Source organism: Mus caroli, chromosome 11 (genome assembly GCF_900094665.2).
Source record: "Mus caroli chromosome 11, CAROLI_EIJ_v1.1, whole genome shotgun sequence".
Lineage (NCBI taxonomy): Eukaryota > Metazoa > Chordata > Mammalia > Rodentia > Muridae > Mus > Mus caroli.
Window position 1 is genome coordinate 78,673,878 of NC_034580.1, and position 26,118 is coordinate 78,699,995.

At 50.1% G+C, this 26,118-nt stretch overlaps 2 protein-coding genes across 2 annotated transcripts; one reads left to right on the plus strand and one right to left on the minus strand.

Annotated features, from left to right (window-relative positions):
* Nucleotides 1–835: 835 nt before the first annotated feature.
* On the plus strand, nucleotides 836–4,272 carry C11H17orf50 (chromosome 11 C17orf50 homolog). Its single transcript, XM_021177144.2, has 3 exons — nucleotides 836–920; nucleotides 3,329–3,638; nucleotides 3,718–4,272. Exons 1-3 carry the CDS (start codon nucleotides 908–910, stop codon nucleotides 3,962–3,964), a joined length of 570 nt encoding a protein of 189 aa, XP_021032803.1. The 5' UTR covers nucleotides 836–907; the 3' UTR covers nucleotides 3,965–4,272.
* On the minus strand, nucleotides 3,810–26,118 carry Mmp28 (matrix metallopeptidase 28). Its single transcript, XM_021177141.1, has 8 exons — nucleotides 25,826–26,118; nucleotides 14,686–14,765; nucleotides 14,412–14,599; nucleotides 10,605–10,829; nucleotides 7,882–8,127; nucleotides 7,283–7,432; nucleotides 6,845–7,012; nucleotides 3,810–6,020 (listed from the first exon to the last, which is right to left on the minus strand). The coding sequence occupies exons 1-8, from the start codon at nucleotides 25,934–25,936 to the stop codon at nucleotides 5,626–5,628; spliced, it is 1,563 nt and encodes a 520-aa protein (XP_021032800.1). The 5' UTR covers nucleotides 25,937–26,118; the 3' UTR covers nucleotides 3,810–5,625.

Genomic DNA, 26,118 nt, shown 5'->3' on the forward strand with positions numbered 1-26,118 from the left:
AACTCAGAAATCCGCCTGCCTCTGCCTCCCGAGTGCTGGGATTAAAGGCGTGCGCCACCACGCCCGGCTCTCATGCTATTGTTATTTTTATGACACTACAATTTTTTTAAAAAAAAGATTTCTTTATCTTATGTATGTGTGTTTTGCCTGCACACATGTGTGTGAGCCATGTGCTTGCCTGGTGTCTACAGAGGCCAGAAGATGGTGCCAGATCCCCTGGAACTGGCGTGGTAGACAGTTGTGAGCCATCATATTGGTGCTGGGAGCCAAACAGTGTCCTCTGCAAAAGCATTAAGTGCTTTTACCTGCTGAAACATCTCTTCAGCGTTCAACACACACTGAAATTCCATAAACCCCCAAATTACCCTAAGAAAAGTAAAGGACAAAGGGCTGGTGGGTAGATCGAGCCTGGGGAGGCAGCTGAGATGAACAGCTGGAACATTTGGGTCTCAATTTCCTAAGCTTTGTTGGCTTAAGTGTGTCTGTCAAGGGATAGTGGGACTTAGGGAATGACTCAAGGATATGACTCCGGGTGCCCACATCTAGGTATCACCCCCAGCAATGGCCTAACTGAATAACTGTCCCTGTAAAATGACTGTGCTGAAGTTCTGATAGGTTTTATATTTATGTGGAAGAGCTGGGATTCGAACCCAGCCTACCGGGGCCAAAGCTATCCTCACTGGAATCTTCTCTGGGGTAAGGCAGGGGACATGTGGGGTTTGTTTGAATCTGGAGATTCTAGAAAAGGCATCGGTCTCTAAGCAGAGCCTATGGGCAGCTGAGATTCTAGTCCCACCCCCTGTGATCTAACAGATGCCCTAGAAACCATGTGGAGTTCTATAGGCACTGGGCATCCCCACATCCCAGTCCCTGACCAGAGGGAACAGGCAGTACAGCATTGGGAAGAATGGATAAACACGGTGAGTGGGGCTAGAAAGGGCGTGGACCAAGATAGGACCACTTGACCCATCTCAAGCAACCAGCCCACCGCCATGGTGATGCTAGAAAAATTGAACTTTTCCCAGTCTCCCATCTGTGCTTCTACAAGCCCTCGGCTTTCTCCTCCCTAAATATTCTTGTCGTCCTCCATCAGTTCTCCTATCTTTACTTGTTCAGACCTCTCTGTCTCCTCTGGCCTGCATGCTAAGGATCTTTTTCAGAGGGGGGTGGGCAAGACAGGCATGGTAACACTCAGGAGCAGAGGCAGGTGGATCTCTGTGAGTTTGAGGCTAGCCTGGTCTACATAATGAGTTTACAGGACAGCCAGAGCTACAAACAAACAAACAAACAAACAAACAAACAAACAAACAAGAAAATTCCACTCCCCAAAACAAAATTAGAGTGGAGGGGGTTTAGACAGGACTCAGATTGTAGCCCAGGAACAATGGGCTGGAACCTATTACATAGCACAGGATGCTGGCCTGAGCTCTCAGCAATCCTCCTGCTGCAGCCTTTCTTGTGCTGAGTCCATTAGCATGAGCCACCACCTATTTCTGCAATGATTTTTGTTTCTTTGTTTGTTTTGTTTTTGTTTTTTGAGACAGGGTTTCTCTGTGTAGCTCTGGCTATCCTGGAACTAACTCTGTAGACCAGGCTGGCCTTGAACTCAGAAATCCGCCTGCCTCTGCCTCTGCCTCCTGAGTGCTGGAATTAAAGGTGTGTGCAACCACTGCCCAGCTTCTGCAAAGATTCTTGAAGTCCCCTGTCCTGTTGGAGGGAACATGCTACAATACAGACTGCGCATGCGTGGCTTCCCATTCCTGACAATCGGCTTCAAGCCCTAACCTCTTTTCCAACTTTATTCCCTCTTCCACTTCTTCCCAAAATGTCTCCCAGCACCTCTTTCGGCTGTGTTAGGTATGGCCTTCGCTACCAGTACTCTTGATCACATTTAGAGACCCTCTCTGAGGCCCGCCCCCTCACCCCCATGAAAGGTGCCAGAATGAAGCAGCACCATGAAAAAGCGAGTTGAACACATGGTACCTAGCGGTCAGTTGCTTGTCTCCTTGCTATGACAAATCCCTGACAGAAGCAGCTTAAAGAAGGAAACAGTTAGTCTGGCTCGCCACCGTTGAGGGTGCAGTCTATTGTGATGGCAAAATCCTGGTGGCAATGCGAGAGGTCATATGGCATCTGCACGCAGGATACAGGGCATCTTGCTTTCTCTTTTGTACTCAGCCCCAGACTCCAACCTGTGGGATGATGTCATTCATAGTCACGATGGGTCTTCCCACATCACTAAACCAAACCAGAAACTAATTCACAAAAACTCTAAGGTTTTTTTTTTTTTTTTTTTTTTTTTTTTTTTTTTTTTTTTGCAATTTTTAACTATTACAGTCACACACGCGCGCACGCGCGCCTTTTTGTCCATTACTATTATTCTGCTCAATTCTCAACTTGGGAAACGGATGGATGGGTCTACGGATATTGTCCTGGATCTTTCCAGGGCAAAGCCCAAGCCCTCCTCCACCCCCGTGCTCCCTTCTTTGCACTATAAATCTAGCTGTCCCAGGGCTGCTTGTGTGCTAGAGGAGTATCTACTGAGGGAATGATGAATACCTCCCAGGAGGGCCTGCTTATTTTCTGTGTCAGCTGAGGGACTTGCCTCAGGCCCTCATCTATTATTAGAAGTTGCGTGTGAGCTGACAAAAGTGTTGGGTAGAGGGTTGGTGTGGCCGAAACCCACTTGCATTTGGTCAAGTCTGAGACCTATTTTTGGTTTAGTCAGCTATGCCTGTCCACCCCACCTCCAGTGATACTGGGCTTCCTGCCACCAGGGAAAGCCACACTTAGAAACAAACATACTCAGGAGGCTCTTTGTGAGTTCGAGGCCAGCCTGGTCTATATAGTGAGTTTCCTTTTCAGCTAGAACAACATAGTGAGACTGTATCAATAATTATTAATAATACACAACTAATTCATTTAAAAAACAACCCATAAATGACCACCTATTGAAATGACAATTGGTTTATTAATGTTGGGTAACCCTCCTCCTTCCGGGTTGGCAATATATGTTCGTTGATTGCTTGCCCAACGCCAAGCAGGAAACTGCTTTACCCACATACTATCTAAAGTCAGCCTCACAGACACTCTTGAGGTAGATGCGACTTTTCCCGCTTCAGAGACTGGGGAAAAAAATGGAGCTTGATGGAAGCGAGGTGACTTGCTTGGAATCCTTAGCAAGGACGCTCAAGAGGGTAGGAACTCGGCAGCAGTCCGGGAATCTGGGACTCCGAAGCCCTTTGGCAGGTAGCAGCCGGCAGGAGGCATCTCCCCCCACGCAAGCAGACAGGGCAGCGGGCTGCATTGACCCTGTCCCCACCTACAGGCGTGAAGACTCCTTTGTGGAGGAAGGAGGTGGAGGATCCCGAGGCCAAGGAGGAGGATCTGGAGGACGATTCATCGTCGTCCTCGTCCTCGTCGTCGGTGGAAGAGAGGTCGGACCCCGAGAGCGCGACCGAGACGGAGGAGGACTCCCGAGACGCGGATGAGCGCGAGGCCCGCTCTGTGTCCTACAGTCCGCTGCGCCAGGAGTCCAGCAGCCAGCAGGTGGCGCTGCTGCGACGCTCAGACAGCAGCTTCTGGGGTTGGCTCAGCCCGTTCGCTCTGCTGGGTGGCCTGGCAGCTCCGGCGGACAGGTGAGACGGAAAGAACCTGGGACCGAGCCTTAGGGAGGAGGGTCTCCGGGTTCTGAGCACTCACGTCCCCGGCCCGCAGGAAGCGGGGTGCCCCGGAGGAACCGTGTGTGTTGGAGACGCGGCGGCGGCCACCGCGCCGGGGTGGCTGTGCGCGCTGTGAGATCCTTTTCTGCAAGAAATGCAAGACTCTGCACAGCCACCCGGCCTATGTGGAGCACTGTATTCTTGAGCACCCTGACCTGGGTAAGGCAGAGGCCACCGGCAACTCTGAGCTCATTGACTCCCAGCCTCTGAGCCCGCAATGCTCCAAACTCTTCTATCTCTAGTGAGTTCCACAGAACTGTCCCTTCAAGCCGCCATCCTTAGCGCCTCCTACCGGTGAGAAGGCCCACTATCGGTTCACGGTTCCATCTGTCTTGCGGAACTATAGAAGAAACTAGGCACTCCTCCCCAGACAGTACCCAGCACCCACAGCCCTCCTGACCCTCACGCCTTCAACACAACCTTGCCTGCTTCGTTTTCAGGTCCTCTAGCCTCTCTCCGGGCTTACCCTGGAGAAAGATAGCCTCGGGGTGTCCTCAGCCCTCTTAATAAATTGCCTCTTTCCCTCTAATCAACAATAAAGTCTCCAATCAGAGTCGCTTGAGGTGGAATAGAGTGATAAAGATGAGACTCTCCTTTCTCTCCCGCTGGGTACAACCCAGACAGCAGTGGGCTAGCAGGGAGGTTCCTCCATGTTTTCCCTGGGACAGGGCAGTACAAAGCACTTGCATCCAAGAGCAGTCAAAGGCCATTCTGTCCACTGCACAGAGAAGAAAGGAGGGCGCGTGGCCAGCAATGCCTCTGGGGAACTTCGGGCTGCTCTCTTGCCGAATTCTCCCCTCCCTGAGAGCTGGCTGTTGGTGGTCATTGTGCGTGCGTGTGTGTGTGTGTGTGTGTGTGTGTGTGTGTGTGCACTGGTAGGTGGAGAGGGAGGAGAGAGGGCTGGAGATCCAGATGCTAAAATTAATACTGAGACAGGCTGAGACAAAAGGGGAAGGCAGGGAGCTGGTTCCTTCTCCAGGAATCCCAGCTATTCTTGCTAGACTGCATGAGCTTCAGAATGCTGCCTGTGTGGCCTTGGAGAACGGGGCCATTGCGGGCAAACGGGCTTCACACAGCCTGAAGATAGCAATGGAGGCTACATCTTGAGTGAACCCCCCAAGGGCCCTCTTTCATCTTCCTGATGCTCAAGATGTCCAACTTGGAGGCAAATGGGGTGAAAATGTCCTGAATTTTGAAGAGAGGTTCACCCTGTCTCTCCATGATAACCATACACAGCTGGCTGTCCCTGGGTTGGATGTAAGCGCATGGTCCTTGTGTTTCCAGCACCAGGTACCCATGTGCTTCTATTGAGAAGGGTAGACAATTCTATCTAGGGAAGTCTGCTGCACCTCTACGTTGACCAGCTGGGGGGTGCTTCTTCATTAGCCCAGACAATGTCAGGCCCAGAAGGAACACAGTCCCTCCTGCTCTGCCTCCTGAACCAACAGAGAGCCTCTGACAGTGGGGGATCCTCAAGGCTTCACTACATCCCAGCTTGCTGAGGGTAGGGACTGGAGTGAAGTCTCGGATGAAATAGCAGGTGATTCCCCAAGAACTGAGCCTGAAAGGCACTGAAAGGGAGGGTCCTGCAGACACAGTCTCCAACCTCAGCTGAGTTTTGATCTTCCCGGGACTCAGCACTGTGGGCATGGTACAACATCTTCACCAGATCCTTCATCTTCACCACCTTCCCACATACACACACTAGTGGGAAGGAAAAAGGTCTTTGAGGGAAAAAGGCTATGGGAACCCTAGTTCTCTTTCCATCCCGGAGAACAAATGCTGATTGATTTCCTGCTTGGAGTCCTTACTGCTCAAGAGGTTCTTGCAAAGTCCAGGGGCTTCCTAGACAGGCTCCACCCTCAGGAGGCGCAACCACGGTTCATTCAGTGATGGGGAGCCTTCAGAACAGGGCACCTCCTGAGTTGGCATTCCAACAGCCCATCCAGGACAGCTCGGTGGCCCAGCGACCGGAGCTGGTCACCCGCAGTTTGGCTTGATCCAAATGCCAATAGTGGTCATCTCTGAAGAAGATAATGGAGCCATCCGGCCTTGGCAGGGCGCCGCTGACCTCCTCAGGGACACCGGCCCAGTCTCGCAGGCTGCGGGGATAGTAGGGCTCCACTTGCATCCCTCCTCGAGCTAGCACGTAGTAGCGGGAACCCTTGAAGAGGACTAGGCGGCGCAGAGGTGGGAAGAAGAGAGCTGCGTCCGGGTGTCGGGGTAGACCACCTGACCGGCAGAGTTGTGCGAACCCCCACACGGACTTCGTGCCCTGGAACCTCCAACAACGATTCCCTGTGGGGCATTGAGAACCATAGTGAGCTGGAGGCGTTCACTCGTTCACTCATTGGCTCTCCACCCCATCTCTCTCACCCTGGTCCCTACTCTTTTCTATTCCGAGACCTAGACAGGCTCCTTGGAGCCAGTTGTAGTTTATACATCGTTCAGCAGATGTCAGCAGAGAGCAGAGAATACTCAATGAACCCAATCCCCGGCTGGGGAAGGTAGGAGGAGGCTGAGGATGGGGATGGGAGGTGGAAAACAGACTTCCCTGCCTGGGTGTGGAATGGAAGATTGGGAAAGCTTGAACTTTTCTTCAGTCTCCAACTACTAATAATTCCCTGAGGGAAAAGGTGTTTGTCCCCGGTCCTTCCTTCTTCCTGTTCCTAGGACACAAGGAACTCAGCGTTGGTTGAAGGAATGGATGCGGCTCAGAACAGTATTACCACATGTCCAGTCCACCCTTCAGTCGTTGCATGTTATCCGGCTTCCTCATCACACCTGAGTATTACACTCCCTATCCAAGAAATACAAGTTCTAAAAGCTAAGTGACATGCCAACCTCACACTGCCAGGGTGCCAGGGTGCCAGGGCAGACGCGGCCAGTCTTTCTGCTGATTCAGACTGGAGAGCAGTCCTCTTGCTACAATCTCTACACGGAACACCCTGGACACTGGATGCTCCCCATTCTATCTCTGAAAGGAGTCTTTCTGGGCCACAGGTTCAACTTGAGGTGGCGAGTTCACCAGGGACTCATTGTTGGGGACCCTCCCCCTCCTTTCTCCTCAGGCAGGATACCCACCCACCACGTCTTAATCTTAGCTGACTCAGGGCTGGTACCTTTGAAGAAGTAGAAGTCTCCATCTTCCAAAGACACTGCAGCAGCCTCAATACCAGGCGGCAGTCCTGGCCATCTTTTCTGTAGTGGACGAGGCTCTGAAACATTGCCATCAGCTGTGACTTCCCAGAAGTAACTCCCTTTGAAGACGTACAGTCGCCATTGCCCATCTATCCCGAGACAAGAGACATGAGGAAAGGCTACTGGCCTCCTGATGATTTGTGGGGGAGGGTCTGCCCTAAACCCAGTTTCCCAGACAAGCGGAAGGTAGAATGCAGGGGGCGTGGAGAGGGCGGGGCTGAGGGAATGCTGGGCCTGAGTGGTTTTAGGATTTCTATATCCTAGATCGCCCCATTCCTCACACCTTGTAATTCAGCTCTGGACCCCTGGAGATGTGGAGGACAGAAGACAGACACCAGGCATGGCTGGGACCATCTTACCTACAGTGATGGCATCAAAGGAAGAGTGGCAGTATTTAGGACCTCTGGTTTCCGGGCGTCTGCTCTGGGAGTTGTGGGGGTCCCAGGCCTCAAAGTCAGTGAACACCTTTCCGGGGAGTTGGGTGGCTACTAAGCGTCCCAGAGGCTTTCCTTACGATCCAAGAAGGGAGAGAGAGGACATGGGTAGGAGCATATGGGAAGGGGGGAGGGGGTGAGGTCAAGACCCTTCCTTCTGCTCCGCCTATGATCTGAGACATGCTGAAGGAAAGAGTAAGGGGTATGTATAGCCCTGGTTGTTGGTTTTATCCAAGTGCTCAACTATCCCCAGAAATCTCTCCCACTCAACAGCCCAGGAAAGAGTGACCTTCTGAGATAATGTGAGAGTGGGAGACCGAAGGGTTTTGAGCTAAGGGCAGAGGTTTGCTCTTATGGATGGCTTGGACCTGATGGAGAGAGAAAGCAGGACTCGCGGATATTCAGATTTCAAGGGAGCTTAGGGGCTTCAGGATAAGGAAGGACCGGGAGCATGGAACTGAAGAGGGGTGGAGGTGGGGATATCCTATTTGAGGAGCCAGAGTCTGAAGACCCCAGAGGCTCACCGTACAGGCTCTGCACCGCCAGCACATCGTCCCAACTGAGCAAGGCGTCGCGGCCCAGCTTCTTGTAGTAGGGCGCCATGAGCGCCCGTGGCGCGGGCGAGTGCGTGAGACCAAGCGTGTGGCCGATCTCGTGCGCCAGCACCACGAACAAGTTGCGCCCACGGCGGCGGCTCAGAGACCAGCGCTCGTCTCCGTCGAAATGCGCTTCGCCCCGCCGGGGCAGAAAGGCGTGTGCCAGGGCACCCCCTGAGAATAATAATGTGGAGGGTCCGGGTGATTCAAGACCCAGAACTCCCTCCCGCAGGCATCAACTCCAACGTTGGGGGTGTGGTCTACTAGTTTCCATCTCTGTAGTGTCTGATGGACGCTGGGTTGCGGGCAGGTGAGCAGGTGACTAAATATCAGAGTCTTAAGAGGAACTTCCTCTTCTACACTATAGATTCCGCTAGGGGCCAAACTGCTTGAGTTCCAATACTAGATTTACTTTTTACTGTGTGACGTTGGACAGATAGCTTAACCTCTCTGATAAGATTCCTGATCTGAAGCTGGGCGGTTGGTGGCGCACACCTTTAATCCCAGCACTTGGGAGGCAGAGGCAGGTGGATTTCTGAGTTCGAGGCTTCCTAACCTTGGCATAGAACTTGGTGTGTTCTGTTCAGGAATCTGCAGATTTAACAATGTGCTTCTATGTGTGGAGTTCAAGGCCATCAGGGGCTACATTAGAGAGACTCTGGATCTTTGTTTGTTTGTTTAATTGTTTTAAGTGTGTCAGATGTGCCATGTGGGGATCAGAAGACAACCCGAGGAACTCAATTCTCATCTTCTACCGTGTGGATCCCAGGGATCAAACTTAGGTCTGCAGGGTTGGCAGCAAGGACAAGCACCTTCACCCATACCCATGAGTCATACCACCACCAGCCTTTATTTGGACAGGGTCTTATTATGCTGTTTGTGTGTGTATGAATGCATGTATGTTGCATGTATGCTCACCTATGTATGCAAGCCAGAGGCTGATGCTGGGATGTCTTGTCTCAGTCACTTTTCTAACTTAATCCCCCCTCCCTTTTTTGTTTTGTGTGTGTGTGTGTGTGTGTGTGTGTGTGTGTGTGTGTGTGTGTGTGTGTGTGACAGGGTTTCTCTGTATAGCCCTGGCTGTCCTGGAACTCACTTTGTAGACCAGGCTGGCCTCGAACTCAAAAATCTGCCTGCCTCTGCCTTCCGAGTGCTGGAATTAAAGATGTGTGTCACCACGCCTGGCTTCTTCTTCTCCTTTTTTTTAATCTTTTGAGACAATGTCTTTATACAGCTCTGGGTTGCCTGGAGCTCAGAGCTCTTCCAGTCCCTGCCTCCCAAGTGCTAGAATTAAAGGTAGGGGTCCCTAGATCCCCCCATTAAATTTTCTAATTGATTGTATTTTGTCTGCATGTGTGTCTGTGTGTACCACGTGTGCCTGTTGCCCTCAGAAACCAAGAGGGTGTGGGATTACCTGGAGCTGGTGTTATGATTGTGAGCCACTGTGAATGAACCAAAGTCAGGTTTTTCAAAGAAGCTGCTGGCACTTGTAAACACTGAGCCACCTCTCCAGCCCCTTCCACTATCGTATCAGTGTTATTATCAATTTAGACAGGGGCCTTGCACTGAACCTGAAGCTTGCCATTCTGTGAGCCCCCAAGGTTTTCCTGTCTCCATCCCCCAGTGCTGGGGTTACATGCATGCTGAGAACCTGAACCCAGGTCCTCACACTTGCACAGCACTGAGCCGTCTCCCCAGTTTCATGGCCATCGTAGTGCTGGGATTCCAGGTGTGTGCCATATATCTGGCTGATATATCTAGTTTCCTGTAAAAATGTGTCTTCCCCCTGTCAGGGCTCCTCTAGGCCTCTCACCCTGCTCATTGTAGTGGTGAGCAGAGACAGTCAGCTCTTCAGTGATTGTCACAGGTACGTCTGGGTCCCCACAGAAATAACTAGATGTGGCTTCTAGGTCGTGGCCCTCATATACACCTTCCACTGAGGCAGGTGACCCTGACAGAGGTTAGCAAATGGTACTGTGACAATGTTAGCTCATCAAGAGTCCTTTCAGCATTGTCTTCTAGGAGCCCAGGTCGGCAGGGACTGACAAGGGCAGGAGGAACATCAGCTGTCTCCTGCACTGCTCAGCCTGCTCAGCTCTCACAGAGGAGCGCAAATAGTGCATAGCCAGATTCGGAAGGCCAGTGCGGAGCAGAATGGGAGAATGGCTCACACTGCAGAGGAAACCTTCGGGCTGGGGACAAATAAATGGACCCGGCTGTGGCTATGATCTCTGAAGCACTTCTGTGAATGTAGGGTAAAGGCTCCTGGTTATCAGGGAACAGGGGAGGAAGGGGCTGATGGGGGACTCGGGATATCTTATGAAAGCCGACTCTGGAGAACAGCAGCAGCACAGGCCTGTCTAGAAGCAGGAATTGACAGGATTCCTGAATGTTCTCCAAGAACCCAGCATACTCTAGAGTTAGCAAAGTGCTTTCTACACCAAACCTTATCTGGCTGTCCTTTCAGCCATGTGGTACACCGTGGGCAGGGCCTGTTGTTCTTATTTTACAGATGAAGTGATAGGTGGTCCTTTGGAGGAGAACCTGGTTTGGCTGTGCTTTCAAGAATAGAAACTCCACTGCCACCCTCAGGCTGCCTTTCCTAGGCAGGCAACCCCCTTGTTGTGTGGAAGAAGGCTTTGTGACCGCACCTGGGCCATCGAAGGCGTTGGCCAGCCCATCATTGTGGTCTCCTTGGAAGAAGGTGAGGCGGATGTCGGCAGGGCCTGTGGCTGGGGCCTCCCAGAACTCCAGTGCTGACACATTACTCCACAGCTGGAAGGCAGCGCGTACGGCCCCTCGAACCGCTGGCTCGGGCAGGCGCTCAGGCCAGTTCACCAGGCGGTAGGAAAGATGCTGCTTGTACCATTTGTTACCTGTCACCCAGAAAGGCCATGTGAGTCATATGTGCTGCTGAGGCTGGTCCCCACAGGCCCAGTAGGATAGGTTGGCCCTGCCCCAGGGAGACCTTTTATCTGATAGGGAACACTCAGCTCTTGCCTTGAGCAGCCAGCCTCCCATTTGATAGGCAGAAAGATATGTCACTACTGAAGGGAGCTCTCACGCTGGGCAGACCACCCTTCTCCAGGAGAGTCTCCAATTTATTGGTCTGGGAGGTCTGCTGATAGAGATGTAGCTTCTTCCAGGAAAAGACCCCCTTCAAGGATCAGTCTGAACCCCTGGTGTCCAGTCTCACTTTTTTCCACAGCCTAGGCTGAGTCTGAGGAAGCTACACGCCTCTTGCTGACTGTCACTCTGTGAGGCCCAACCTCAGTGTCCGGATGGAGAGACAGTAGGGGTCACTGAGGTCACAGCTGTGCCTGCCTCAGGCGCTCTATCCACCCTCACAGTCTCCTGCCACCTCCCAGAGGCTCCACTCTGGACTTGCCAGAATCTAGGGCCAGCAGCTGGCCAACAATCAAAAAAAAAAAAACCATATATGCAAGTTCCTTGACCTCCTTCCCGCTTCTCTGGGGACTCTGGAGAGCTCCCGAGTTGAAGACAAATAAGAACAAAGGGTGTGTTTTGTCACAGGCCCAAATAAGTTTTCCATCTCTTCTTTCTTAAGTTGCTTTCCCTTTGGCCCAAGCCTCAGATCCTCCCTGAAGGCTGGGACTCTGGCCTCTGCTGCAGCCCTAGGTCATTCATTTACATTGGACCCATCTGCGTTTGCCGTGCAGCCAGGAGCAGAGTAGCTGGAACGTCTGGCTTCTGGGTTTGACAGGAATGGCCCCTGGGCCCTATACCTCAGAGTCTGAAATCCCAAATGGAAGCCTCATCACTTTCAGGCAAGATTCCTGGGGTCCAGACTTGGATGCCCATGACCCCGGGAGGATGAGGCCTACCCACAGCTGCAGAGTGAGATAGGAACTGAGTTGGACACCCCCTCCCTGCACCCGCTCCCCGGCCCAGGACTCCTACTGTACCACATAGATAAGCAAGCAACCCTCTCGGCAGAGATGCCAGGCCTATACATCTGCCTAAACATCACTTGGTGGGTCAAAGCTTAGCAAGGACTGAGATTTCCCTAGATGGAGAGGGGGTGGGGTGTGCCCCACTCTATTCAAAGCAATGCTTCTCCTTGAGCTTGTTTGGCCTGGCAGCCACCCAACCACTGCCTCTCAAGCCAGTGACCAGTCCTTAGGGTGTGAAGAGGGAATTATTTTGAGGGAGAGAGGGGGACAGGGAAGGTGAAAGCAAGGCTGGGGTCCTGAGGTGTCTACCTAGGACAGGTCCATTCTTTCCTAAGAACAATCTGCTGCTTGCTTTAAGTCCCCTCGGGGCACAGAGTAGCTGCACTAGGCTTTCTTACATCCTGTTGTGACTCTTAGACTCTCCCAGACCACCATCACCAAACCTTTAACCCTCTAGCAAATGGTACCAGGTGGCTCCTTCTGCGGTCATTCCCTCTCCACCCCCAGCAGGAAAGAGGGGGGGGGTGGTAGTTATCTTAATGGCCAATGAAGGTTATAGGTCTCCAGAAAAGAATCCTCTGTGAAGTGGGGTGGGGGAAGGGTAGGGAGAATGACTAGGAGCAGGAATTGGGGGAGGGGGAGAAGAGTGCTCTCCTTGGGAGGGGCCAGGAAGGAAGGAACTGCCCGTGTGCTGGTAGGCTGGAACCCTGTCCTCTTCGACCTTGGCCCCGAGGAGATCCTGCCAGTTTGAGGTCCTAGTCTCACGTCCTGCCTGGCCACGGCTGTTTTTTCATAACCCCAGGCCCTCTGCATGTGGTATTGCCTGCTGCACCCTCTCTTCAGGGTCCCAAAAGGGACTAGAGAAGGGCAGGAGCTACGGAGGGCAGGAATGGGGAAGCTAGAAGTTTGGGGGCGGGAAGGATAGTGGAGTCCTGAGTCCCAGCAGGCAACTGATGATTGGAAGGGTTCTAGGCTGAAATTGTAGTCCTGCACAAGCAAGCTCCCAGGAATTGGTGGAATCTCTCCAAGCCTCAGTTTCCACCTCTGTACAGTGGTGTTGTTAAGGCTTACCTTTTGGAATGGCATCAGGAAACTGCCTGAAGTGTGGCGAGGGCTTAGCAAACACCCACTCGCTTTGATTTCCCTTTCCAACTCGGATGTACCACCCCATCCTCACCCCACCAACGCTGAGAAGGAAAGGCAAACTTCCCAGCTCTGTGAACTAGAAACCAGCCCTGCGTGCACAGAGAGGAGCAGGGGCTTGGGCCCGAGGGTCCAGAGGCAGCACAGATGAATCTAGTATGCCCAGTAAAATTTGAACATGAAAATACAAATACAGTTCCTTATTACTCATCTGAGTTCAATTTTATCTAGGCATCCCGCATTTCTCTGACAATCAGGTATTCCAAACTGCTAGCTATGAATGCACTAAGTTAGCTCCTACCTTGGGGGCAGGAGAAGGTAAGACCCAGCCAGAAAGAAACAACCCCAGAACTTAGGCTCAAGTGTTTCTGGGCCTGCTCACTTCCCACTGCATGCCCACGGGTTATCTAGCACTTGGTAGTCCAGAATGGCTCTCCTTTGCAACCCAGGAAGGACTGACCCTTGTGTGAGGGAGGAGGAAGGATCAGAACTGAGTACCATGACTTGGTTGTGACAACTGACAACTGATATTTGAGCCTCAAGCTTCAGACTCCAGTGTCCTCTCTGCTCTGGCCTGCTGCGGGAGAGGGAGAGGAAAAAGGAGAGGAGGGAAAGGAGGAAGGAGAAGAGAGAAGGACTGTGATATAGGTTAGAAGCATCACTCATGACTCTGGTTTCAAATCCCCCTCTGGAAAGGAAGTAGCAGGAAGGGGAGAGAACACAGGGCAGCTTCCAACAGGAGAAACTGGGCTGAGTACACAATGGGCTGTGATGAAATGTTCAAAATAAACAGACCCCCCCCCAGACAGAAAACAGATTAGTGGGTGCCAGGGCTGGCAGCAGGGCACAATGGGGAGCTAACTGCTAATGGGCATGGTATTTCTTCAGAGGAAAACTAAACGTTCTGGAAGGAGGGATTAGCTTGTGGTAATGGTTGGACAATTCTACAAATATACTAAACTGCATTGAATTGGATACTTTAAATGGATGAATTGCTTGGTGTGTTAATTCTAAATAAGACTAGTTGTTTTATTTGTTTTAAATAATGCTATGAACAAAATAAAAGTGGATCACATCTTGGTTGATAAGTGTTAGAAGAAGAATAGACTCTTCCGGAGATAACGGCAACAAGATATAATCGAAAACTACAAACTGCCCTGCATAGGAAACTGACCAGAGAATTGACTGGGCTAGATGAGGCTTAATCTGGAGAATATATGTACAATGAAAATTCATCAACGCAGCTATAATTATAGTTAAATATCTGTATTCGTGATTATGATCCTTAAATCCAATAATCTGCTCTGAGGGAAGAGAGGCTTCTCTCAGAGTTCTGTCTCAGATCAGCCACTTTTTTTGGCCCTGGACTTTTCTGCCTAGGTTGGATTTCAATGCACTCACCTGGCTTTGCAAAGCGTTTCTTACGCCTCATTTTGGCTCCGTGTCCAGCAAGCAGGGTACTGATCCTCTCTGTCCAAGTGGCATGACTGTCAGTATCTGCAACCCCACAGCGCGGGCGGGTCATCTGGCGCAGTGTGGCCTGGTCCAGCACACCACTGAGGGGCAGCTGGGATATCCACTGGAACTCTCTGCCAGAAGGAAGTGAGAGAAAGGACTGCAGAGGAGGGTCTGGGGGAGCTCGTATCTTGCACCCCCTTACATCCCTCTGTCATACCTGATGGCGTTCCTGAACTGTGCGGAGGCTGGGGCTTTGGAGTCCTGCTCACTGAGGTATCCATACTTCTCCAGAAATGCCTAGGGGAGAGAGGACCATCAGCTCTTCTCACCATGCAGCATCCTTGTCTCCTCTTGTACAAGGGTCTGAGGCACATACATCCACACCAGTTTCCCTTCCCTGTCCCAAGAAGATTTGTAAATGACAGCAGAGAAAGCTCTGGCATTAATGCCAGAAGGCCATCACCGACTAGCTGGAGGGTCGAAGACAAACTACTCAAACTATCTGACCATCCAGCCTTCCTATAATCCGGCATTGTCGGAAATCTAGCAGGGTATGCTGGGCAGGGATGGGCTTTGGAGGCAGGCTGGTCTGGGTTTGAATTCAAGCTTTCAAGTTACTCCTCTAAGCTACATGTTTCTCAGCTACAGAGCAGTTGTTATTAAGAACTTTTTTTTTTTTATGAGAACTGGTCACAAAAGCATGGCTCCTGTCACAGGGGGCACCCCATGCCGAGCAAATGGAGTACCTGTTATGCACATATACAGCATCCACATGCATCACATTATGCACATAGACAGCATCCATGTGCATTGCATTTGCTTTGAAACATCTAAGCACTCTAGGAGCTGATCAGGTCCTGGCTCCGCCCTGCTTGGTCTTGCATAAAGTTACCCTTTGATTTCAGCTCTATTTAATTCTCTTCTCCTAAAGAGCAAGGATGTTAAAGCCCTTTGACATTAAATGTGCTTACTTATACCAACTTTTTACCTAATATAGAAATATGACTTTCTAGAGAAGTATATTTTGAATTAGAAATCCACAACTTCTCCTTCGAGAACCTCTAGGAAAGTGAACAATTAGAGAATGCTTCATGGTCCCCGGCCTTTTATGGCCTGCACACCCTCACATAGATGGAAGACAGTCACCTAGTCGCCAAGTTCTTGGTGTCAGCTGAGAAAAGAGGGTGACTCATTACCTCACCCATCACCAGATCTAACCTCTGGGGAGCTGGTGCAGTTGGCTTCCTGTTTGCCGGGAGTATTGATAAAGCCCCATAAACCACACCTTGGATATGGAAGGAAAAAGTCCCTTCTCCCTCACTCTCATTTTCTTCCTTCTTGGGTTTCATTCATCCCAGGCTGGCCCTGAGCTCCCTATGTAGGCAAGAATGACCTTGAATAAAGATAAGTGGCCTCATTTCCTACCTTTCTCTTCTAAACACTGGAATTACAGACACTCACCACTGTGAATGATCTTTGTGGTGTTGAAGATTGAATACAGTCCATTGTTCATGTTAAGCAAGCATTCTACCAACTGAGTAGAAGCAGCCCTTTAGCTGCTAGACTGAGGCAGGGTCTCACTATGAAGCTCTGGCTGACCTAGAACTTAAGTAGACCGGGCTGGCCTTGAATTTACACAGATCTGGCTGTCTCTGCCTCCTGGGTGCTGGGATTAAGGGAGTGTGCCATCATGACCAGCCCCAATGTCTTCTTTGTTGGCTTATCTATATAGGAATAATTTTCCATTTCTTCCTTCTCTTACCTTTACCTTTCTTTGCTATATTTACCAACTCAAAGTAATTCCAGTCATAGCTGCTGCCTCAGGTCACACACACAGCTGGAAAAGAGGCCAGACTCACAAAGGACTGGCAGGTCTCCCCTTCACTGATTTCACTTATATCCATTTTGTATTTTCAATTTCAGTGCAGCCCCGAGAGCCCAGCAGTTGGGAATCAAGGGAAGAAGCTCAGAAACATAGCAAGTTTGAGGTTAGCATGGGCTGTATTAGACTCTGTCTTGAAAAAACAAGCAAGGGCTGGAGAGATGGCTCAGGATTCAGAGAACATATTGCTCTTGCAGAGGACCCAGGTTCTGTCCCCAGTGCCCACATGATGGTCCACAAACACCTATAACTCTAGTTCCAGGGACCTGACACCCTCTTCTGACCTCCGTGGGCTCCTGCAGGTACGTGGTAAACAGGCACGTGCATACACATACAAGAAATCAGTATTTTTTAAAAAACGAAAGCAAACCCGGTGGTGGTGCTGGCACACACCTTTAATCCCAGACTTCAGGAGGCAGAGGCAGGCAGATTTCTGAGTTCGAGGCCAGCCGGGTCTACAGTGTGTGTTCCAGGACATCCAGGGCTATACAGAGAAACCCTGTCTCAAAAGTCCAAGATGGATAAAGAAATAAATAATAAAAAATAATTAAAAAAAAAACCAAACCAAACAAAGCAAGCCAAACATTCCCATCCATCTTTGGTACCCTAACCTCAACTGTCAGACTTCCACCAGACACTTCCCATAGGAGCATCATGCTGGACAGCAGACCACTTCCCAACCCAGCCTTGCCGTTTCTCAGACGGTTTGATTATTAGTGTCTCAGCACTCTTGTTTTCTTCTTTCCCTCTGTAATGCACATCATTTTCAGACAAATATCGGAGTAAAGGAGACCGAGGGTCTCAGTCAGCGAGGTCATGTATTGCTCGCCAGACTTGACGATAAAGCATGTTTCTAACCTTGACTCTAGTAGGTGACAGGACACTATTTCTTCGAGCTTTAGTTTTGGTTCTTTTGTTTTGTTTTCCTACAATGTGAAAATAAGATGAACCCCACAGGATCCTCAGGACTACAGACAATGCGTACGGCGTGCGATGGTACATGCCTGTGATCACAATACTCAGGAAGACGAAGCCAGGGGGTCTTTGGCTCAAGATCAGCTTGGCATAGTGAGTTCAAAGCCACACTGTAAGATGCTATCTTAAAAAAAATAATAATAAAGCCATGCACATCTGGCAGAGTGACAGACACAATCAAATGCCCAGCAAGTGCTGATTCCACCAGTTTTCTTTAGCAGGGAAAATTAACTGTAGGCTTGGAACACAGCCCACCTGGACCTTGGTGCTCTGTTCAGGGACTGCTACCTGGTACTTGCTTCACTTCAGCCAGGCTTGGGCTCTCCTCCTTGCCCCTTCCCCTTTCTTTGATGTGACTGGAAAGAGGAATTTACAAGGAAGTCCTTTAGCTGGACCAGTGCCTGTCAGGAGACCAGGCCACAGGTCAGCCTGGATGGCACTCCCTTGTGTCGCTCCCCACAAACCCACCCAGACTTTATCAGGGAGTTGGCTGAAGTTCTGGGACAGGGGGGAGGAGGGGAAATTGTGTTGTGGGGCCTCCGGTTTCCTGGCTGGGCTGCACTGTTTGGTACTCTGGCAACAAGTTGGGGCAGAGGAGGGTTCAGGGGTCGTTAGAGGGGGAAATGCTGGCCTCTGCAGTGGCTTTGCTGAGCTGAATTCCCATTAAGGAGAAAGAACACACGCCCAGGACACCAGCCAAGCTGAGGCACCAGAGAATGAGAAAAATGCATTTTAAGAATTTGACATTTATATTTCCATAACAGCACTCAAGTATTATAATGGAGATCATCCAGATTTATGGACGTTCATGCTTATGCATAACAATACATATTTAGACATTTAAAATGACATACAGGAAGGGGCCCCTTGCGACTGTTAGTACTCTGAAGTTCTGGGCAGTAGAGGAAAGAGGCGATAGATAAATATGCAGACTTCTGCCCCTGGAACTGTCCTAACCCTCTCTGCTATGTTTCTGTGACTCAGTCTCTCTGCCAGGATTAGAGAAATGCCCAACCTTACATAGGAGAAAGACTGGCAATAAGGTGGGTAGATAACCGCTCGACAGTGGGGAACGAAGGAGTCCCACAAGACCCAGACTGGTGGATGAACACTGGGCCTCATTCTTGCTCCTTTGGGGTCTGAATCTCTCCTCCTGGCTTCCATTTTCTGAGGCTTGGCTTGTGGGTCTTAGGGACTCTGAGGTCTCTCCAGGGTTATCACTTCCCCCACTTTCTGAAGGTGGTGTCCGGCAGCTCCTCCCTACCTGGAAGTTCAAGCAACTGTTTGTCTCTCTTCCTCGGTCTCTGCTTGCCTGTTCTCTCTCTCCTAGGTAGCCCAAGGCTCCATCTAAAGGGAAAGGAAGCTGAGGGCCTTGCCCTTTAGGTGATTCACTCTGTTTTAGCCTAAAACCTTGTGCCAACATGCCTGGCCTGTCTTGTGTAAGGATGGTGCCACTTTTCTGGGGAGTCATTTCTGAATGTCCTTGGGAGTGGCAGTGGTGCCTGGGTAAAATGAGCACGCTCAAAGGCTGGGTGGGACCGCCACTCTAGAGGATCTCCAGTATGGGTCCCTACTTGTCATGAAAGGGTGTGTGTCTAGCTCAGCCTGTTTGGAAGGGGGAAATTCTGGCCATTTCTGAGCTCACTAATGAGGCAGAGTCAAGAACTGAGTCACTGGACTGAGCGTCGCTCTGAGTCCCTGCTGCTGCTCTGTCCTCGGGCCTGTTATTCTCTAGACCTCAGATTCCCCTAACAAACAGTAGGACTGGATTAGAGCCCTAGAGCTATCCCAACCCTAGCTGTCATTGCAGATAAACGACCCGTGTGTATACTCTGACAGAACTGCCTAACCACTCTGCCCCAGTAGACATCAGTTGGGAGACCACTGCCTGACCACAAACTTGAGTGAGATGCTCTGGGGAAGCTTGAGGGACATCGTCCCACTAAGAACGGAATTTTAACTTCTGTGGCCACAGGGCTTTATTGGCAGAAGGGACCTTTGCCAGGGCACTCTAGTCATCAGCCTTTTAAACACTCTCTGCATCAATTTCAGAAACAAAAATAAAGCAAAGAGGCTGGCAAGATGTCCCAGCGGGTAGACACTCACCACTGAACCGGACCCGAGTCTGATCCCCAGGACCCAAGTAATGGGTAGAGAGAGAATCGGCTCCTGCAGGCTATCCTTTGACCCCTGCAGGTGCATAGTATCACAATGGCACGAGCACACATTCACACACACACAGGAATGTGCACATGCACATGCATATACACACACCCATACACATATGCAAGTGGATGCACACACACACACATACGCAGCATTTTAAAATTGCAAAATGACAGATTCATGCAGAAACCATATTGTTTTACTCATGTGCTAGGCCATCTACTTTTCTTCCTTTTCTTTCTCTTGTCAAAAGGGGGTGCTTCTCGAGGTGCTGGTTGGCCTGGAACTTGCAGCAATCTTCCTGCCTCTGACTCCTGAGTGCTAGGACCACAGATGTGGACCGCCACACTGGGCTCCATGTCATATTCTACTTCATGGTTTCTGTTTCCACACAGGCACATACGTGGTGGGTGCCACTTATCCTGCACGTGTACCTCTAGGTACTAGCCAAGTTAAGATGTAAGGACAGCAGCTGGTGTTCTGCCTTGACCTCTATAAAGAGGGTCTCTCATGACCAGGAGCCCAAGCAGTCCTTCAAACCTGCAGAGCTTTCTAGACGTTATGCCTCCTCTGAACCTTGTAGCCACCTTGCAGGAAGATAGCAAGTACAGGTGAACTTACTCCTATGTTAAAGGACAGTCAGGGGAGCAGGCATCGTGTCGAAGTAACTCTACCTAATGAGGGGTAGAACCAATAGTTGAATCCAGACCCCTGAGAACTAGCCCAGGGGTTTTGTTGACATCTGCATTAGTGATCCTGCAGCTTCTATGTGGGGGTGTGGAGGATTGAGGTAAGCAGCTCTCCCAACCTGGACCTGGGAGTAGTGGCTCTCAGAGATACTAGAGGTGAAGCTGAGGTTTTCTTCTGCAGGGAAGTCGGGCAGACAGGAGGAGCTGCTTGGACAGTGGACTCCATTGTTGTCAGATGGAGCCCAGGACAATCTTCTGTGCACACCCTAACAGATCATTTGACAAGCCACAGGTTCCCAACAGTACTGGACCGTGTTCTTCAAAACCGCCAATGTCTGCTTCAAGAATGTTCTGTTTCCCTGGCTCCTCCTGCCTGGCCTTGGAGAGGGCAGGGTGCAGGGGGAGGGGGATCAGCCCAGCCTTCTCCTGTGAATTGGACCTAGGCTTTTCCCTCCCATCTGACTGACTCCTCTCCTTGACCCAGTCCTGCCATTCACAAGGTTCTGTCCAGGTGTAGCCTAGATAACACCTGAAGGAGTTTTTCATTTTTGTCCTTAGGCAAGATGGAAATTATTGGCTGGCTAATCTCCATCGAGATTCAATCTTATTCCATCCCTTTCTTTAGGGACAAAGTCTAACTCTGTAGCTAGGCAGGCCTTGAACTATAAATCCTCTTGCCTAAGCCCCCAAAGGGTTAGGATTACACTCTTTCTAATGTAGAACTGCCTTTTATGTAGATGTGGTTCTTACTAGGTTTGCAGGGCTAAGCTCAGGGCGCCCTAGAGAATGCCCTAGTCATGCCTGCGTTTAAAGAGAAGCTCAACAGACTCTCCTCACTGGGGTCCTGCTTCCACTCCACAACTTTTTGATTTTTTTTCTCAAGCTGGGCTGGTAAATGCTTTTCCATCGACTTGTGGTCCTCTGTGATCCTTTGGGACCTCTTCTTGCATTTCTATTTACCCTTTATTCATGAGTCACTATGCTGAGCTCCTGGGACTGGTTTCCACGCCCAGGCTTCTAGTTTCTGACTCACAAAAGTCAAATGAATGGCTCTGGGGTATGAGAAAGACACTACATCTTGGCGTCAACACTCTACAGAAGCCTAAGAAAGTCTCCGGAGAAATAAACAGTCCAGCTTCTTGTACTGCACACTGGGGGTTGCTGTGCAGATATGGGGAGGTCACTGTGTGGAAGGCGGGTCATGAGATCACTTAGTAGTCTGGTTGTTGTAAAAAAAGATCCAAACAAAGCTAAGGGTAGATAGATCCCTTGGGAGAGTTTGTCGCCTAACATAGGACAGAACCTGGCTGGGAATGGGGGCCAGGGAGGTGATGTCATTCATTAACCCAGTCTTGCAACTCAGCGCTGGGTACCCTTCCTACTTAGGAGTATTGTGCGTAGCTCCAGTTTTCCTAACTGGACAACAATGAACTTGTTCATAACGTTTTCAAAGCAGTAAATCTCCTCCCAGGCAAAGCCCACTCTGGAAAGCCCTTAGCTTTATTGCTCTGTGTGCACACAGGGAAACAGACACAGACACACCGGATACAGGAACAGATGTGACAGACACATTCAAGTGGACATGACCTACAATCCCAACACTGGGAGGTTAGAGCAGGAGGATCACAAGCTTAAGGCTAGTCTGAGCTACAAAGCAAGACCCTGTCTCAATAAAAACGAAACAAAACCTCCAAGTTAAACAAAAACTATAGACACAGATATGGCTACACAGGCAGGTGCTTGTACACACACACACACACACACACACACACACACACATGTACAAGAACCCCCCCCCCCCCCCCCCCCCCCCCAGAGATGCACAGTCACACAGGCACAGACAAACAGATAAAACAGATAAACCCCAGGATCTCCTACCTACATATTAGACAAGCACTTTACCACTGCGCAAAAAACCCAGCTGCTTTTGTTACGTATTTATTTATTTAATCTTTGAGACTTTTTTTGAGAGTTCTCTTGTAGCTTTGGCAGTCCGTCCTTGAACAAGTTATGTGCCACCAGGAGACCATTGGTGGTTGTTTTTTTGGGGGGAGGAGGTTCGAGCCCTGGCTGTCCTGGAACTCACTTTTGTAGACTAGGCTGGCCTCGAACTCAGAAATCCCCCTGCCTCTGCCTCCCAAGTGCTGGGATTAAAGGCATATGCTACCACCGCCCGGCTGGTGGTTGTTTTTAATGTATATTTATTCTGCTCTTTGTTTTGTTTGGGTTTCTTTTTTCTTTTCTTTTCTTTTTTTTTTTTCAGACAGGGTTTGACTGTGTAGTCCTGGCTGCCCTGGACTCTCTCTGTAGACCAGGCTAGCCATGAACTCAGAGATCTGCCTGCCTCTGCCTCTTAAATGCTGGGATTAAACGTGTGTGCCACCATGGCTGGCTTTGTTCTACTCTTTATTGGGTTAGAAATGTTCAAACTCCCCAACTCTCCACAAATACCACATTTTAGACTGGGAATTCTGGTTTATGCTTGTAGTCCCAGCTTTGGGGAGACTAAGCCAAAAGTCTAGGCAAACTTCAGAGTGAATCTGAAGGTAGCCTGGAGCTACAGAGAGAGACTTTGTCCTAAAATTAAAAAAGCCCTCAATTCCCATCCCACCACATTTTATATGATTTCATTTCTACAGAATGTTCAGAATATGTAAATATGTAGAGGCAGATCTTTGCAAGGCTTGATTTTGTTCTGGGCGTATGTATTACTTCCTTAATCCATCTCAGTACATCCTTAAGCCTATTTTAGTCTACTTACAGTTACTATTACACCAATATAACACTTCCCACTTGACACATTCCGTTTTCTACTTCACACCAGGCACTTCCAATTCAGTAACGACAGCATAATTATTTTTCCTACCCTACCCCCTCGTTTCTTGTTCTATTGTCAAACATCTTGCATGTGGTGTTACAGAGTCCAGTGTGCTGGGTTATTTAGTCCGTTGTCTTTTAAGGAAATTCCAGTAAGGGACAATGTATTCTATGTCCACCCAGTTCTAAGCTTTGGTCTCACTAGACCATCTTCGACACTAACGCACTGTATCACTGCAGCCTTGCATGGACACCTGGGGAATTAAACTGTTGTTTATTTTGTCTGAGCTGGACCTCTAATATCCTCCAGACCTGCTCAATTTCCAAATCTTTGTTTTCTGTCTCCAGTCATATTCCAGTTGTCCTCTGGTAAGCCCTGAATTGTCTGAACTTGCACATGCCAGGAAGTCCTCAGGCCCAGGCCTACCGTGAACCCATACAGACTTACTGCACCCCCTTGAGCCTAGCTCCCTTCCTGGTGACACACTGCTCTGAGCACTCCAGCCGTTTCCACAGCTCTAAACTCTGGATTTTACCACCGCAGTTCAGCTGGACTCTGGGCTCTGCCTTTGCTCTACTTCCCTGCGCTGCAGTCATGGAACTGTGTCCAAGCCAAGAACCGGGGGATGTGGTGGGCTCACCCTCTGAGCTCCCATCTGTGAGGGCTGTATCTCCCTCAGCGACCCAGTACTCTGGTTGAGAGCCAGGGTGTGAGACAATGTCCCCAGACATTTTGGAGTTGGGGAGAAGCTTCCCTGGTGTGCCTTATCTGAAAATTTGATCTATAGATTCTTCGAACTTAATAAGTACTACTTTATTTTACTAAATCTTAAATGGTTTGGTTTTGTTTTAGTTTGGTTTGGTTTGGTTTTGATTTTTTGATACAGGACTTCATGTATCCCAGGCTGGCCTCAAGTTCACTAGGTAGCCAAGGATGACCTAGACTTTCTGATCCTCCTGCTTGGGCCTCCCAGATGCAGGGATTACAGGTGTGCGTCATGGTGCCTGCTTTTTATGAGACACAATTTGTCGTAGCCATAGTTATTGCAACGCTATTAGAAGCTGCAAGTCCTCTGCTGCCTGTTGGAAATTTTATTCTGTGCTGCTGTTGGAGAGCCAGACTCCAGGCCATGAGCTCCAAAGCGGAAGCTCCATGCTCTAAGATAACAATACAGATAATTCTAACATCAACAACACTGAGAACAACTTCTTTGCACAGATTCCTTTCTATGTACTGGTAGTGCGGTGAGTGTTTCAGATACATAATTTCAATGATACCATACATCAATCTTGTGAAACAGGCATTATGGGTGCTTGCTGGTTAAGTGACACAGATAGACTCTGTGTTCTTGCACAGACACACAGAGATGCACACTATACATTTCCAGAGCATGTATACTTTTTTTTGTTGTTGTTGTTTTTTCCAGACAGGGTTTCTCTGTGTAGTCTTGGCTGTCCTGGAACTCACTCTGTAGACCAGGCTGGCCTCGAACTCAGATATCCGCCTGCCTCTGCCTCCCAAGTGCTGGGATTAAAGGCGTGCACCACCACGCCCGGCGCATGTATACTTTTAAAACTTTTTTTTCCCCAGAGCTTAAAATCCCCTTCCCCCAATTTATGTTAAACAGATAGAAAGGGACTCCTCAGTCTGCTAGATACTAAGTTTCCCAAGCACACCCCAAGATGAAATTCTCACCATCTGGGGCCACCACAGGCATGGGCAGCAGAGATATGGTCTCTATTCCTCTGCCAGGAATTGCCTAAGGGGAAGAGGGGTGGGACTCATAGCAAGACTTGGCTTTGTAGGCAGAAGCCTTCTCCTGGGACCTTAGGACTCTTGATGCTGTAAGAGTAAATCCAGAGAGACAAGCAAATCCTTATATGTGAAAGGAGAGCGTTGCCTCCTCTATTGCAAAGGGAAGAGCTGAATGAGTCCAAGACAGGATTACCTGTCAAGACAAGGTCATTTCCAGATATTCCCCAGCAGTAATGGGAGCTAGTGAAAATAGGAGAAGCAGGGCAGGGGAGCAAGTGTGGGCACAGAAGCTGGACTCAAATGTTGAAAGCTTATTCCCATCTCTTCTTACAATAGTGGAGACCTAGGTCCCATTCTTGAGAAACGAAACAGATGCTTCTTGGTGTGTCTTTCTGTCTGTCTGTCTGTCTGTCTGTCTGTCTGTCTGTCTGTCTGTCTGTCTGTGTGTATGCACGCACACGTGAAATTGTTGTTAGTGCAATCACAAAGTGGAAAACACACCGGTTACACCAACCTCACTTCACCTCACAAAGGTTCCACTGTGCTACCCGCGCCAAGCAGAACCGAGGAAAGTGAAATGAGAAATCTTTTGAGGTTCACCTGTCTCTTCTTCTTTTCTCACTTTTCGTCCAAAACCACTATTTAAAGCTCCCTAATACTCGCCTCTGCAGTCCCGTGTGACAGATCGAACTAGTTTTGAGCAGTTTAAAAGGCTTGCTTTCAATAGAAGGAAAGCGCAAGCCAGGAGGCCACAGTCACTCTGGTCAGGCAGCAGTGCCCTCTGCACAGCACTCAAGGTGTGGGGACATTTGATGGGTGAGCAGCTTGTCACCTCAGCTTAGCGGTGAAGGTGGGGTTCTCTCCGGGCTCTAGCCTGCCCGTCCTGTCTGGTAGCTGTGTCCTGACCCTGCTAGTTAATGCGGGGTTGCAGGCCTGTGTGGTCCCAACAACTCTGGCTTAGGGAGTAACTCTGTCCCGTCTCTTTGTAAGCTTGTCAGAGCAAAGGGACACAAATGGTCGCTTAGAGGGGACCGCGGGTGATGTCCCCCTCTCCGCTAGGCACACCCGGTACCTCTGCCTCCTGGCGCAGCTCCGGGAGTCCGTGCTGGGTGGGCTGTGCGTCCTGGCAGCCCCACAGCAGCAGCGGCAGGGCGCGCAGCAGGAGACTCACGCCAGCCACCATCGCAGCGAGCTGCTGGGGGGTGGTGGTCAGCTGTGCCCGACTCCCACGGATGCCAGTTCGTCGCGGCCCGCGTGCGGACCCACCAGGTCCCCAGGGTCTCCAGCGCCTGGTTCCACCGCCGCCCGAGGTTGTCCGGCACCCGCGATGCCTGCCTGCGGGTCAGTCAGCGGGAGGATCGAGGG